This window comes from Propithecus coquereli, unplaced genomic scaffold (genome assembly GCF_000956105.1).
Source record: "Propithecus coquereli isolate 6110/MARCELLA unplaced genomic scaffold, Pcoq_1.0 Scaffold18, whole genome shotgun sequence".
Lineage (NCBI taxonomy): Eukaryota > Metazoa > Chordata > Mammalia > Primates > Indriidae > Propithecus > Propithecus coquereli.
This window is the reverse complement of record NW_012142745.1, coordinates 1,175,360-1,190,726: the sequence shown is the minus strand read 5'-3', so window position 1 is coordinate 1,190,726 and position 15,367 is coordinate 1,175,360. Positions and strand designations below refer to the sequence as shown.

At 51.1% G+C, this 15,367-nt stretch overlaps 2 protein-coding genes across 4 annotated transcripts; one reads left to right on the top strand and one right to left on the bottom strand.

Annotated features, from left to right (window-relative positions):
* Positions 1-4,219: 4,219 nt before the first annotated feature.
* Positions 4,220-9,482, bottom strand: FAM134A (family with sequence similarity 134, member A). Its single transcript, XM_012642562.1, has 9 exons — positions 9,067-9,482; positions 8,679-8,785; positions 7,925-7,955; positions 7,423-7,558; positions 6,972-7,056; positions 6,521-6,664; positions 6,267-6,361; positions 5,965-6,100; positions 4,220-5,714 (listed from the first exon to the last, which is right to left on the bottom strand). The coding sequence occupies exons 1-9, from the start codon at positions 9,345-9,347 to the stop codon at positions 5,098-5,100; spliced, it is 1,632 nt and encodes a 543-aa protein (XP_012498016.1). The 5' UTR covers positions 9,348-9,482; the 3' UTR covers positions 4,220-5,097.
* Positions 9,483-10,003: 521 nt separating this feature from the next.
* CNPPD1 (cyclin Pas1/PHO80 domain containing 1) lies at positions 10,004-15,179 on the top strand. Of its 3 annotated transcripts, none has more exons than XM_012642565.1 (9): positions 10,004-10,428; positions 10,848-10,934; positions 11,356-11,464; positions 12,001-12,082; positions 12,238-12,358; positions 12,444-12,572; positions 13,139-13,200; positions 13,560-13,677; positions 13,940-14,488. In XM_012642565.1, the coding sequence occupies exons 2-9, from the start codon at positions 10,866-10,868 to the stop codon at positions 14,480-14,482; spliced, it is 1,233 nt and encodes a 410-aa protein (XP_012498019.1). In that variant the 5' UTR covers positions 10,004-10,428; positions 10,848-10,865; the 3' UTR covers positions 14,483-14,488. The 3 variants fall into 3 exon arrangements, with proteins under 3 accessions (XP_012498019.1, XP_012498018.1, XP_012498017.1); XM_012642564.1 differs by having other exon boundaries at positions 10,004-10,609; XM_012642563.1 differs by having other exon boundaries at positions 10,004-10,934; positions 13,940-15,179.
* The last annotated feature ends 188 nt before the right edge of the window (positions 15,180-15,367 follow it).

The following is a 15,367-nucleotide window of genomic DNA, read 5'->3' as shown; positions in this document are numbered from 1 at the left end:
ATGCCTGTAGTCCCAGCTACTTGGGAGGCTGAGGCAGTAGGATTGCTTGAGCCCAGGAGTCTGAGGTTGCTGTGAGCTAGGCTGATGCCACGGCACTTTTCTAGCTCGGGCAAAAAAGTGAGACTCTGTCTCAAAAAAACAAAACAAAACAAAAAAAACAAACACAGACTTCTTTATCTATTTCTGCAGAGAAACAGATCATTTTTTAAGCAAGCATTACTACATGTAATTGGATTTTTGATCAAAATATTTAGTTAAGAGTCTAAATAGTTTTGTCACAACTGTTTTCCAAATAATATGATAATTTGATGCAATCACAGAAGATAAGCTAGTTGAGCAACCTTACCTTAAACTCAGAAAAACTTTAGCTCCAAAACCAGCAAATTTGAACTTGCAGATATAGATTCTTTGCATTGCCTTTAACTTAGTCCAGGAAAAAAGAACTCACAAATCCATCTGTGGATTATTTTAGTTTAACTACTATTCACTCTAGAACAATAATGAACAAAGGCAAGATATTTACCATAATCAAATGTGTACCAATCACCAAACTCTATTTACACTGACTGCTTCAAAAGTTAAAACTGGTTACTCTAGTACACTAGTTCATTTTAGGCCAACATACATTTATTGAGCACCTACTATGTGCCAGGCACTGTGCTAGGTTTTGGGGATATTCAGACTAATAAGAGATAGTCCCTGCCCATACCTATATACCCTATATCCACATACTTTTGGAGAGAGTATGAACATTCTCTGTGAAACAGAAGTATGCCCAAGATACTGTGGGAGCACGAGGAGATCAGGACTGATATGGGGGGTGGGATATTTGGAAAATTAAGGAGGTTCATAGAAGAGGTGTGGCCTGAAGTACATCTTAAAAGATAAACGAGGCTTCTGTGAGGTCAATGTGATAACCACTACACTACAGAAATTAAGTGAGGCTTTTGTTAAGCGGAGGGATAGGGTGTGTGTGTGTAGAGCAGGGGTGGGGGAGGGCAGCACAGCTGAGCAGCAGGAAGGACAAGTTGTCTGGGGTTTGCTTTTGCTGTAAAGAGCAAGACAGGGCAGGATTGGATCTCAGACTTCTTAACCACATGGGGAGCTTGAATTTCTAACTTGTAGGAGGAGAGCCTTTGGTTAATATTAAACAGCAGAAGAGTCATCAGATTTGTATTTTAAGGTAATCTTGCCACTTCATTGGGCATACATTTTGGGTGGGGGACAAGAACGTGGGCAGGGAAACCATCGCAGTGTGCCAGATGAGAGATGAGCAGAGTGTGAGTCAGGGCTGTGACGGTGGTGACAGAGTCAAGAAATCATTAGGATACCAAATTGGCAGCAACTGGTGATCGACTGGGTATGGGAAGAGGAAGAAGTAGGCCTTCATGACTGGTGGTGCCAACAAGATGGAAAATGCAGAAAAAGCCTTCTGTTTGGGGGTGGAGGTTACGTAATGGCATGCGGAGTGGAAAGAGGATGCGTTCAGGTTTTGATATGTTGCGCAGAAGGCACCTGTCTTAGTCTGTGTTTATAACAGAATACCCAAAACTGGGTAATTTATAAAGAAAAGTAGTTTATTTCTTACAGTTATGGAGACTGAGAAGTCCAAGATTGAGGGGCTGCATCTGGTGAGGGCGTTCCTGCTGGTGGGGACTCTGCAGAGTCCGGAGGTGGCACAGGGCATCACATGGGGAGGGGGCTGAGTGTGCTAGTTCAGGTCTCTCTTCCTATTCTTATAAAGCCACTAGTCCCATTTCCATGATAACCCATTAATCCATTAACCCATTAATCCATTCATGAGGGCAGAGTCCGCCTGACCCAATCACCTCTTAAAGACCCCACCTCTCAATACTGCCACTTTAGGGATTCAATTTCAACATGAGTTTTGTGGGGAACAAACATTCAAACCATAGCAGTACCCATGGGGCACTGAAGTGGAGACACCTACTTGGAAGTTCTGGGAAAGGAACTGAACTAAGATTTAGAAGTTGTCAGCATATGAGTGCGTGAATGTGTGAAATAACCCAGGATGAGTGACCACAGTCCAAAGAAAAGTGAGCCAGTGACACCCGACAAAATACCTGGATGGAGGAAGAGAAGTCCAAGCAGACTTCTGTTGGACACTAAAAGCAAAACATGGTGATACAGTGTCCATCTATAATGGAATTATTCTTAGAATCATTGCTCTTGATGGTTGTACTTGTGAAGATCATTTAAATCTACTGTTTTGCAATATCCCTTCACCAGAAAACTAAATCCTATCTAGCAATATTATGAAACTCAACTCAAAGATTAAATTTCTGCCCTCTGAAGTCCTACAAACGAACCCTTGAAGTTTGAAGGCAGCTGACATGACCCAACTCAGCTCTCTCTTCTTGGATTAGAGTGCCAATCCTTTTTGATAATTTGCTGTATGACAGTTTTCAGCTTTCATCTCTAGCAGTTCTCTCCTCGACATACTGCAATTTGTCAATTTCTCCGCAGCACAGCAAGCCATCCTCTGGCAGTATTCTAACTTGTGCACAGTACACTAGGAAGTATTGCTTTCCTTGTTTTGGAGACTACATTTCTATTAACACAGCCTAAAATTAAGTTTACGAGCAGCCACATTATACTATTAGCTGTTTGAATACACAGTTAACTAAAGTACACTGCCCCTCTCCCAACACAGTCCTGTAGCCAACTCTTCTTCCCCCAGCCTGTACTTTTACGATTAATTTTGTTTAGCCTAATGGTAGGTTTCACATTTCTGGTCATTTTTCTTTCACTCAATACGCAAACTTTCTTCTTGTCCCTTTCATCATAGGGCATGAAATGGCCTGGACACCTGTGTAGCAACTGTCAAACCAGGGTAAATGTTACAGAATGGGCTCTCGCGAACTCCACACCTAAGGGTAGTATTTTGCTGAAATGTACCAAAGGTAGGGCACATGGCAACCATTGTCTTTTTGATTGGGTAATTCTATTTTTCTTAAACTGCCTATTTGTTGATTAGAACTGTTTTTCTTTATTCCTTTGTGAATATTAAAAAAAAAAAACTTTTTCCATTCTCCTCGGAAATCTCTAGGTGATTAAAAGTTCGTGTTCCTTCATCTTCCGTGGCACAGGACAGGGCCTTGGCTGACAAATATTCTCTCAGGCAAATGTGAAACAAATGGAAAAATTCTCACACTTAGGAAAGACATGGCATAGAAGTCGACCTCAAAAAGACAGGTAGCATTGCCATATGTTAGCTCCAGCTGAAGGCCGAGGACACGAACTCATAAAGGAGGCCATCTGCTCAGTTCTGGGGTTTTCTTCCGCAAAGAGGAAGGATTGCCAAGAGTACACTGTTTTTTTTAGACTCGTCAGTGACAAGGGAGGAAAGTAGTAGAATAAGGAGTTCAATCAGTGACTGTGAACAATCAAGTGAGATAACTGGCTACGTTCAGACCAGGCAAGAGTCCACTCTATGAAGTGACGATACTAGATTGGTTCTCTGAGTTCCCACCTCCTCGAGCATCTTCCCGTTTGTGTCCTATTACTGGATAGGGGTTTACTGCTCCACTGCTCCACGTGTTTGCTGGAGCCAAACAGCTTGGGTCTGGATTCTGACTACATCATTGACCAGGACTTGTGGCCTTTGGGAAAATCCTGTCTGTAAAATGGAGTTAGTAACAGTGTATCTCAGACGTATCTCAGAGTTGTGAGGAAAACACATGTTAATACATACAAATCACTTAGAATAGTGCCAAGCACCTATTTATGCATTCAGTGTTAGATACAGTTTTAGTGTTTCTCGGCCCCAAATCAGTTCTAATGCAGGTACAGGGCCTCTAGTGCCTGTTTGGCTTCCCCAGTATAGATAAATCAGGGCTGAGTTAATTATTAACATGTAGCTAGGTGTCTTAAGAAAACAGTGTTAAGGCTGTAAGCAACATGGTAGAAAACAGTTGTTATGGTCCCAAATTTCTATTGATTGGGAAGACAAGGCAATTTCCTCCTGCATACACTTTATTCACACATGCTAAATCTCACTAAACATATCACACTGTCAGGGAAGATGGCTAAGGGAAAGTTAGGGTTGTTGGGTAATCCTTGCTTCTGGCCTTGTTTTGCACCAAGGTAAATAAACAGCCGGGAACACAACTGGGGTGAAGAGGGTAAGGGTGAGGAGGGAACAAAGCGCAGTGTGGGAGGCAGCTCACGGTGAGGCAGGCAGGCAGGCAGGCAACAGTTCTAGCCAATCGACACTTTATTTTTCCAGTTGACACCTGTATAGATGTTACTGTCCGCTTCCTAACCCCTGTGGGGGTCCTACCCCACTTGGACCATCCATAGCCCAGACGAGCAGGTTTCCTTTTCTCCCGAGCACATTAAGGATGCCCCCATCTCAACAAGACAGAGAACATGCTCACCAATCCAGGGCTGGTGCATATGCTATCCCTGCTCTCCTCCTGCCTCGTGGAAGGCTGGGCTGAACTGGGCAAGGGTGGAGGTTACATAGACTACCGTGATCTAAGAGTGTAACTACTGGCCTGACCCACCACCCCAGGTTTACTCTTTACCTCCTGGACCAGGAACCTCCCTAAAGCTTAGCCAGTGCCCGCTAGGAAGGAGGAGCTGGCAAAGGGTGGGGGTCGAGCTGCTAAGGACAGGATACAGCAGGGAAATAAAGCAAAGGAAAACGGGACAGGAGAGAAAAAGTATAAAGTGCCTGAACTAAACAACCAAGTGGGACACGAGGGCAGAGCAGCACAGGTCCCTGAGGATAGGAGGAAAAAGAAAGGGCTAGACCACCGGAGCTTGGGGCATAGTGGAATGAGAATAGAGATGAGGCAGGGAGGCAAAAGCAGGCTGCGGGAAGAACTTCCCTAGCCCTGTTCACATCCACTAACCCAAATGCAAAATTATTTACAAACTTAAAACCAATCCCAGGCACAGGTACTGAACCATGCCTGGGACAGCAGGCAGGCAGACAGAAGGTGAACTGGCTACTATCTGACAGCCAGCTTACCCACGCATTGCCCCTCCCTGGAGTAGTAGGGAAAGGAGGAAACAGCGACACCCCCAGCCAGGAAGCCCTACTATGCCTGCAGCTTCTTCCCCCATGGCTCATGGCTCTGCCATGGCCTGAGCCTCTTGGTCTGACTGTACCAGAGAATGGGTGTTGGGATCCAGGGGTGGAGCATCAGGGGGCTCTGGGGGTGTCTCTGACCCCAAGCCCAGCTCTGCATTCAGCTGCTCCAGCTCCCCCTGATCCAGCAACTCAAAGTCCTCAGTGGTGAGTGCCTCTTCTTCCTCAGGGGCAGGCAGGGGCTGGGGTGAGTCCTGGGGAAGAGGTAAGAACGCGGAGGAGGAAGGGACTGGGTCACTGTCAGCAAGGCAAAGTGGGGGTGACGGGGTGCTGGGTGGAGCACTGAGGTCACCACTCACGGCCTCTGGGCTCAGGATCTCCACTGGTCCTCCAGGGGAGCACTTCACTCCATCTGGGGAGGACCCTGCCCCATTGAAGTGCGTGTTCACAAAATGAAGGGGGGATGAGAGCCGAAGCAAGGTTTCCTTAGCTGCCACATCTTCTTCCTCTTCCTCTGAGTCCAGGGCTTGCCTTGACAGGGTCTGAGGGGGGCCCAGTAGGTCTTCGGGAGGCACTAGCTCTGCCTCCTCTCCCTCTCCCAGCTCCCGGCTCAGGGCCTCCTCCGGCTCACTTGGCAGGCTCTGTTGGTCCAAATCTGTGTAGAGAACACTGGATTAGGAATCAGCCTGCTGCTCTAACTGGCCACAACAGCCAATCAGTTCAAGGACGAGAACTCAAGACACAGAATGCTGGGCCAAACCTTAGGTGTCAGAGTCTTTCAGGAGCTTAGGGTGGAATGAGAGGGTCAGTTCCCCAAAGAAAAACATTGACAGGGGCCAGAGAACAGAACCAGCACCCCACAGCAGGGAACAGGAAGATGAGGAGGGGCAAGGGGCACCCCATACCCTCAGAGACATCAGTCAGTTGTGGAGTTGTGGCCCGGGATACAGAGAAGCCACCACTCTCCAAGATAGAAGCCTCCTCATCCGACAGCTCTGAGTCTGTGATGGCCAATGCCAGCGCTGTTTTCTTCACATCCACCTGCAGGAGAACCAGGATGAACACAAGTGATAAGAGAACCAATTTTTCAGGGGCACACTCTCCCCCAAAACCTCTGGCTCCCACCCTCTTGAGAGGTGGCAACTCTAAGGCAGACAGATTCTCCCCCAGCCTTCTATTTCACATGCCCATCTCCCCTGGACCTCACCACTGGGGAGAAGCCAGCCAGCTCTGCCTCGCTCTCACTCTCTGTCTCTGCCAGTGGTTCATCACCTCCTGGGGGTAGGTTCTTTCCTTGCCGCTCTAGAGAAGCAAGAGCAGTAGGACAGTGATCAAGCATGAGCAATGATAGGGTACAAACATGATCAAGAAACTCGTGATTTCAGTTTCAGGGCATCTCACGAGCCATAAGCCAAAGCCCTCCCCTACTTTCACCCTCCTGGGTTAAGGGAGCCCTCTTACTCCTCTTGTCGTGTTTGTGATGCAGAGCATCGGCTTCCGCCTTCATGCTGTAGTCCAGCTGCATGAGCAGGGGCTCAAGGCGAGTGTACATCCTCTGGATTAGCTCATGATAAACCACCAGGGGCCACAGCAGGATACTCAGCACTATGGGTTAGAAAGTCCCCTCAGAGCTCCCTATGCCAACTTCCTAAGGGCCCTCATTCACCTAGTCCCTAAACAGGAAGGGCTGAAGGAAGATAAGGTCCTTTCCCAAGGCTGTGCCAACCTCTTCCCTCCATGCCCACTGCCCTCCTCCTCAGATGACTCTCCCTCTGTCACCAATACTACAACATCCCTGGAGACCTCCACAAATAGGTAACTGAGCAGACGGAGCATAGTCCTCCCTCTGGGTCAGACCAGGGGAAGAAGAAAGGAGAGGGCTTTGAGAAGGGCAGGACTAGACCCTACTCACAGACAATGTAGGAAATCATAATTCCTGGAACATAGTGTCCCAGCACAGCCAGCACAGCACAGCCAGAGCAGACTCGAGCACAGAACTGCAGAGAGAGCACAAGGTCTGAGTAAGAAATTGCTGCTCAGCTAGTATGAAGGATGGATATGTCTTCAAGGTATGTGGTGATCAATCTAGTCAAGAGGTTCAAGACCACCAATTCAGAAATTTGCAATAGACACTGCCAAACACCTATAAGTCACACCAATCTGCCTCGGCAGGACAAAGAGGCTATCAGAAGCTTATTCCTTGAGGCATGCCTGCCTCCTGTACCCAGGAATAGCTATGAACGTTGCCTCGAGGCCTTTTCCTTCAGGGTCTCCAACAAGGGAGTTCACATCACACCTCCCCTATCCCCCACCTCTATTTCCCCTTGGGGCAGGGAACTGTTGTATGATGTAGGGGAGGTTACCTGAGCTGGATTCTGCCTCTTGTACTGGAGCAGCTCCTGCAGGTGAATCTGGAAGGTGAGCCAGCTCTCAGCCAGGTATCTGCACAACTCGGGCACACTCAGCAGGTGCGGCTGGGCTCCTGACCCCGTACCCTCACTGGGGAGACATGACATGACCCCTGGAGGCCTCAGACACCAGCTTCCTAGACACTGAAATCCCTCTGAGAATGGCAATGAGATCTTCAGTCTAAAAAGGTAGACAACCCGCCTCCCAAAAAAGGCTGTCTTGGTCTTGGGAAGCAAAGACCAGAAGACCCAACCCTCTGCTCCAAAAGGAGCAGGCACACAAACACCCTGGTCCTAGGAGCCCAGGACCAAGAAAACTTCATGGCTTGTTACTAGTCTATTCACTATGCTGGGGCCTGTGCCTGCAGAAAATGCAGCACTGCCCTGCTCCATGGTGCCATCAGCACCAGCAAGACAGGATTTGGGCATCTGTCTTTGAGACGTGGCCTGCACTCACCTGTCAGAGTGTGGCTCCTCTGGGGAAGATGCTATAGAGAGAGGAGGGGGACAGATTATTGAGTGTTAGTGGCCCTAGGAGACACTCCCCAAGGCAGAAATAGTCATCCCTCCTCTGCAGTCCCAGAGCACTTTTTTCAGATGCCAGTCAAAGGAGATTTTACATGTTATTGTTGTTTGTCTGTCTCCTTTAAACTTCACCCTTTTCAAACGTAGGAACCATATCTTATTCATGTTTATATCCCAAGCAATTCACATACAGCTTGGCACCTGGTTGCTCCAAAATGACTATTAAGTAAATATGCACATAGCACAAGAAACAATGACTTCATATTTACGTAGTTCATATCGTGTGTGCAGTGCGACCGTAAGCATGTAACACATATTAACTCAACTCTCACCGCCCTATGAAGTAAATTCCATCACCCATGTTTTATAGATAAGGAAACTGAGGCAAACAGATTGAGTGCCTTTAACAAGGTCACACATGGTAAGTGGCAGAGCAGGGAATGGAACCCAGGCAATCTGGTGCAGACTCCACAATCTTAACCAATGCACTCACAGTAACATTAATTTTGGGAAAGGGGAAATTCTCGTTTTAGGTAATTTCCCAAAACGGGAGGAGGGATGGGGGTGTATGCCAGGGAGGCAGGTGGCCTGCTAGACATTACCCTCACCATTCAACCCCACCCAGGGGGATCAGGTACCAGGCAAATACCTAAAGGGTGAGTACTAAATGAATAAAACACACTCACCTGAAACATCGGGGAAAAAGCGAGGCTGCCAGAGATCCAGCAGAAAATAGGCCAAAAGTGAGATGCTGACTAGGAAGAAGGGCCGGAGGGACGACGAAGACAGCAACCTTAGGGAGAGACAGGCACCTCAGCGTTGAGTGGGTGACCAGCTCCTGTATCCATTTCCGAAGGCGGAAAAGCGCCCATCGATGGGCAATTGGCACCTCTAGGCCTAACTTACGACCCAGAGAGAGGGAGGAATGGGAAACCTAGGCAGACATCAGCCTTCAAAAACTGGGGGATGGGTCATTCCTACAGGCCAAGTGACAACCCAGAATGGGGAATGGTACTCCCGGTCCCTCCCGCCCCCGCTCAGCCCGGCCCCGCCCCCCTCCTCCGCGGCCGTTACCAGAAGAGGCCGTTGAGCGCGGCCGCCGTGACCAGGCTGTGCAGCGGCTTCTCCCATACCAGCAGCCGCTGCGCCGCCGCCAGCACCGCCTCCCAGCCGCGGAGCCGCAGCCACAGCGTCGTGGCCAGACGTCCCACCGCCTCGGCCGTGGCTGCCTCCTCCTCCGCCTCGCCGGTGGCCTCACCCATGCCTAGGCCCAGACCCAGGCCTAGGCCGAGACTCAGGCCCATCCCCGGGCCCCCACCCGCGCCGGTGTTTCCACCCCCACCGCCGCTCGCCATAGCCCCGCTGCAGCCGCCGCCCGAGCCCGCGAGGAGCCAGGGCTGCGCGGCCGCCGCCGGGGGCGCGTCAGGCGGAAGGGGGCGCCCGCCGAGAAAAGCAGAGGCTGCGGACGGGGATCACGTGAGGGCTGAGCGACGAGCGCATCACATGACGCGCCCTAACTGCCGGGATAGGGCTGCTCGCGCGTGCGCGCCGGTGGCCGCTGGTGATCCTGCGCCGACGCAGGTGTGCGTACGGGCTGTTGAAGTTGTGACCCCCAGGTCAGGGTCCAGATCCCGGCAGACCGGCCCGTTTTCTTCTCGAAGAGTGGGCAAGGCGGCTAGGAAGTCTGGTGCTGGCCCCTATCCCTGACTGGAGGAACAGAAAGCGGGCTTCCAGACGCCGGGTATCCCGGATTAGGATCTGCTACTCGGCAAGGGCGGCGGCCGTCCCATTACTCAACCCTCAACGCACTGGTCCTCCTTGTTCCCTCCCCTCGGCGGGTAAACACACCAGCGCGTGACTTGACAGACTCGAAAACAGCTGCACCTACTCAGAAGTTCCCCATCTCTTTCCGTAAACATCTTTCCAGCCTCCGCGTGTCAGAGTTCCTTCCTCCCCCCACCAAACGTGAGATTGGGGGCGGGAGGTGAGTTTAAAAATAAAACGTTGTTTAGATGCTGTTTATTTGGGGGAGGCAAGTTTACCCTTTTTGACGCTTTTTTGTTTACTTGTGATTACTGCATCTAGTAATCCCACAAAATATGCAATGAGATTTAAAATTTCAAACTGTACTAAAAGGTATGGCAGAAAGTAAGTTTCCCTTCCATCTTACCCACAATTCAGCCCACTGGGAAGTTTCTTGTGTATCCTTTCAGATGGTTTTTATGTACATTGCTAAGTGTGTGTATATCTTCCCTTTTAAAAAAACAATTGGGATCAATTCGTTCTGCGTCTCGTTTTATTCACATTTATATCTACATAGGTGCGAAAACGTCTGCCTGGCTTGTTCATCCTTAGTGTGGTGTGGTCCCCTAGCAACTGTCCCCATTTCTCAGACAAGTGCGCCTGGGACTCAGCTCGCTGACTTGGCCTGGCTCGGTGAGACCAGGAGTTCGGGTCCGGCTCCTTCCCGGCGAGGGCCGGAGTTTGGGCCAAGCAGGCGGCAGGAAGTGCCAGGCGCTGACTCGCGGGCTACACCCCCGTGGCTTGTAAACGCGGGGCAGACGCGGCACAGGCAAAGCTTGAGCCTTGCAGCCTGGGCTCCTCTCCACTGCTCAGGGTGAGCGCCGCACCGATGCCGGGTGCCCCAGGCCTCCGGCCGAGCGACGCGCCCGGGGCGGAACAGGAAGAAGCACCCGCCTGCCGGGGCTCCGCCTGCCGCCGCCAGCGCGAGGGGAGGGGGCTGCGCGGCCGAGGGCGGCGGCCCGTACCGGGGAGGCAGGCGGGCAGGTGGACAAGCGGGCGAGGGCGAGTCTGCGGCTTTCTTACAACTCGTTCCCGTTCCTTCACCTTCTCAGGCCGGCGCTGGCGGCGCGATGGACGTGGCCGGGCTCCTACTGGACGAAGAAGTCACCTTCTCCCTCACCGGCTTCCAGGACTTCATGGTGAGCGTACAGCCTGCCTCCTCCCCAGTCTCCCGGCACTTGGAGGCTGGACCCCGGAAGCTTCCCTCCGAGCCCGAATAGGGCCGCGGCTCGCCTGACTGCTGTGCCCAGGACTGGGCGGCAGCCGTTCGAGCAGTGCCTACTCGAGGCCCCGGCCGCTTAGGCCCTGAGGGAGAGCCGCCGGGTATAGGAATGGGGGTAGAGGTGTCCGGACCAGAGGTCCTTCTCAGAGAACCTCTCCACGGGAGCCCTTGTTGGGGGTGGGGTTATTCCTCCCCCTTGGGACCAGCTGCCATTGGCAAACAATCCAGAGAGCAGGGCTGGATGAGGCGGGCCTGCCTCCCCATACCTCCTTACAGCCTGGAGCCAGGATCTCCATCATACCCTTTCTGCCTTTCACCGCCTGGCTGCCTTGTTTTAGTTCCTCCCAGGACACCAGAAGCTGAGTGCCCGGATCCGAAGGAGACTCTACTATGGCTGGGATTGGGAAGCTGACTGTAGCCTGGAGGAGCTCTCCAGCCCCGTGGCAGGTCAGGCAATGTGTGCCTGGGAAAGCGAGAAGCATGAAAATGGGGTAGTCAGCAGACACCAAAATGACTGGAGGTTTACCCCACGAGTGACACTGTTTTTTCATAGTTAGCTTATTGGTACTTTGTTCAAGAACACATTATGTTCATTCGTTTAACCCAAGTGAGTAAAAAATGTTGCTCTGTCACAAATCTGTATCACTCTTGATTTACATACCAAAACCTTTTAATTTTCTAAGGATTTCTATTACATATACCCCAAGTAAACGGGCATATTTGTTTCTCAGATGAACAACTGTGAAAGACAAATCTGGGTAATTTCAAGTGACAGGGAAATAAGCCTTCCTGCTAGAATGAGCTGAAATTCTGACTTGGAATGGGCTTTTTGTCTCAGTGTGGGAGAATTTGATCTCTATTTTATTACTATGGTCCTGTCCCCAAGGCCTCACAAAATATAGATCTGGGTCTTCTGCTGATAGCAGTGAGGACTGGTGGGTGGGAGCTGTGCACTCACCCTGCCTTCTTTCTGTTCTGTGCAGACATTGCTGTGGAACTGCTCCAGAAGGCAGCCCCCAGCCCTATTCGCCGACTCCAGAAGAAATACGTAGCTCATGTGTCCCGGTGAGCCTGGAATTGAGGAGGATAGGATGAGAATGTTTGGGCCCTAGAGAGAGGAGAATGGTTATCTCTAAAGAGAAGATGTAAAGACAAATAAGCATGAGTTGCAAGAGCCAAAGGACCCTGGGGTTTAATTACTGGTCCTTTCCACCACCCAGGGAGGCATGCATCTCCCCCTGTGCTATGATGCTAGCTCTGGTGTACATTGAGCGGCTCCGGCACCGAAACCCAGACTACCTGCAGCACGTGTCATCCTCTGACTTGTTCCTGATCTCCATGGTAAGACCCCGCATCCCCTTCCTCTCCCTAGTGAGCCAGGAGCCTGGTGTGAGCTCAACTGACACCACTTCTGGTTCCTCTGCAGATGGTGGCCAGTAAGTACCTCTATGATGAAGGGGAGGAGGAGGAGGTCTTCAATGACGAATGGGGAGCTGCTGGGGGTATGGCTGTGCCTACTCTCAATGCCTTAGAGAGGGGCTTCCTGAGTGCCATGGTGAGTAGCTAGCTGTTCTCTTTCTCCATTTCCCTGGCCCATCTTTACCTTCCTTTCATCCTTTGTTCTCTCTTGGCCTTCTGTTGTGTTTCTTCATTTCTTTCTCTGCCTATCTTTGTACCTTTGTGTTAGTATCTTTCCTTCCTGCCCTTTCAGGACTAAGCACAATTTTGGGGGGTTCCTGGAGCAGTGAGGCCAGGATTGGAACATTTCCTCCCCTCCTCTGTTCCTCCAGGGCCTACACTCTGAGTCAGAGCTTATCCTGTTGGGCTCTGAGTGTTTGCTTCCAGACTTTCTCTGCCTTTAAATTCTGAGTTCTCTATGGGCATGGACTATTCTCAGGGTAATTTTCCTCTGTCTTCCTTAATGGAGGGTATAATGTGAAACCAGGTAGATAGTGATTAAATGAGTTAATATATAAAAGCTCTTGGGACAGTGTCCAGCATATGTAAGTGTCAAATAAGCATTAGCCATAGTGCCGGTTGTAGTTCTGCTATGGCTCTAGTTATTACATGACTGTGGCTCATATCTGAGTCTGGGTTGGTGTTCTCTCTTCTTACCCATAGGATTGGCGTCTCTACACTGACCCTCGGGAGATCTTTGAGGTGCTCAGCTGGCTAGAGACCTGGTAGGTCCTAGGAGTTGGAAAGAGGGGCTCAATGGATTTGGGGACTGAGGCCTAAGCTATAGGAGGTAGAGAGGAGGGTATGTATAGTGGGGGAGGGAGGAGACAAGAAAGAGAATTGCCAAGGTAGTGGTTCCCAAACCTATCTGTCCTCTTTGTAATCACCTTCGAGAAGGTGGGAGTGGCTTATGGAAAATATAGGTCTTAGTCTCACCCTCATTTTCTGAATTAGGTAGCCTAGGAATCTGTGTGTTTAGCAAGCTCCCCAGTGCTTTCTGGTGGACCCTGAGGGGTATCAGTGTGTCACTGGGCTGGCTGCAGGAGACTTGTGACTCCCTCTGCTGTCGCTCCCTTTCCACCAGTGTGGCTGAGCAGCAGGGACGGCGGCGGGGCTGGTACACCTACACAGACCTGTGTGTGCTGCTGGAACAACCAACCTGGCAGTTGGCCCTGGGTGCCCTCTGCCAGAGGCTGGTAAAGGTGAGGAGGGGCTGGGAAGTGTAGGGAACTTGTGTGGGCTGGTGTGTAGGGTGTCAGGTAATTGCTGTGCGCTGGTGCCAAGCACTTGGTGAAAAGCTCAGGAGATGGGGTTTAGGAGTAGATGGGGTTTGGGAGTAAATGGGCAGGGTGGGGTGTAAATGGCTATACAGAGTTCCAACTTGAACACAAGTCTCTAGAGAGAAGGGGTTAGTGTATTAAAGACCGTCAGAATCGTGCTTCTTTCTTATTTCCTCTCCTGCAGCTGTCTTGCCTGTTAGCCGTGGCATATGTGAGCAGTGTGGCCCTGGCTGTGGCATCAGTGGCTGTAATACACCAGTCCTTGGGGCTATCCTGCAGCCCTCCACCTGGCCCCCCTGACCTTGGAGTGACCTCCCGGTGCCTCTTGGAGCCCTGCATACCTTCTGTACCACAGTGCCTGCCGTCTCCTGCTAATGTCTCCAGCTGCCCAAAAGGCGACGTAGGGCTGCGTTCACTCTGGGGCAGTCTTCTGGCCTCACTGACTCCCCCTCCGTTGCCTCCCCCAGAACCCCCTGCTCCTCCCACTCTTCTCCATAACTGCCCCCTTTGCCAGAAGCTCCAGAGAGACTCCCCAACCTGCCGTGCCTGCCATCACCCCAATCATACGGTCCCCACTGGGCCTCCCAGCCCCTGGCACCACACCCATGGCCTGGCTCCACCCTGGCCCTGGAGTCCTGTGTCCCCACCCCTACCCCAGCCCCAGCAATGTTCCCTTTTCAGTGTCATGGAGCTGGCCCGCCTCAAGTCTTTCATTTTCCCGGGCTAGGTAGGGCTCTGAGGAATGCATTAAGAGGATTTGGGAGTCCCTGAGAACCTGGGGGAGCAAAGCTTGATTTAGGTGCTCTCTACCTCTCTGGGTCCTTGGAGGGTCCCCTGTCCTCCTGGGTAGAAGCTTAAGGGGTGGTGGGGCAGAAGGACTGAAGGTCGTTCACTCTCCTGGACCTCAGTGGCTGGCTGCTTGGCCAGGGCCGTGATGGTGCCAGAGAAAGCTTCTGCTCAGTGACCAGGGGCATATCACGATGGACATAGGAAAAGCCCCTGTCTCTGCCTTTTCTGGGCTCTTCCAGACTTTTGCTTTTGAGTTCCCTAGGACGGAAGAATAAAGATGGGAGTTGGGGGAAGTGAGGTGAGGGGAGGAAGGAAACATTGACATGGCCTGTGTGATGTCCTGAGGCAGGAGAGCCAGGGACTGATGGGGTCAAGGAGGGAGCTCCTGAGGCAAGGTCAAGCGAGGTGGGAAACCTTCTTTGCTCCCATTCCTTGAATGTAGTCTAATGGAGCCAAGACTGCTGGGGCCTTCAACCTTGACTTTTTGTCTTCCCACCTTTTCTTCTTAGTGCCCTGCTCCTAGGCTTTCCTCTCTTCTGATTCCTCTCCTCTTCCCAGGCCTCTGGCCTCTGCTTTGTATCTGGGTTTTTCATGCTTTTGTAGAACTGAGATTTCAATAAACAGTTTCAGTTGCATGGCCTAGACTTTTGCTTCTGCGACAGCCCTTAAAGATCACTTCTCCCTGTATCTGCCTTCCAAGCCTCCCTACTTCCTGATCCTGTCATCTTGGAAACTGTTTTCTGTGAGCCCCATTTCAGAACTTCCCCTCATCCCTGCTCCCAACACCACAGGGCCCTAGTGCTGCTCAACTTGAGGTGCTGTG

Coding starts and splice junctions, on each gene's coding strand:
- FAM134A (XM_012642562.1), bottom strand. CDS start 9,347: ATGGCGAGCGGCGGTGGGGGTGGAAACACCGGCGCGGGTGGGGGCCCG. Junction 7,559..7,924: donor GAGGAGCCACACTCTGACAG/GTGAGTGCAGGC, acceptor ATGTCTCCCCAG/TGAGGGTACGGGGTCAGGAG. Junction 7,057..7,422: donor AGAGGCAGAATCCAGCTCAG/GTAACCTCCCCT, acceptor CTCTCTCTGCAG/TTCTGTGCTCGAGTCTGCTC.
- CNPPD1 (XM_012642563.1), top strand. CDS start 10,866: ATGGACGTGGCCGGGCTCCTACTGGACGAAGAAGTCACCTTCTCCCTC. Junction 10,935..11,355: donor CCGGCTTCCAGGACTTCATG/GTGAGCGTACAG, acceptor GCCTTGTTTTAG/TTCCTCCCAGGACACCAGAA. Junction 13,201..13,559: donor CTCAGCTGGCTAGAGACCTG/GTAGGTCCTAGG, acceptor CCTTTCCACCAG/TGTGGCTGAGCAGCAGGGAC.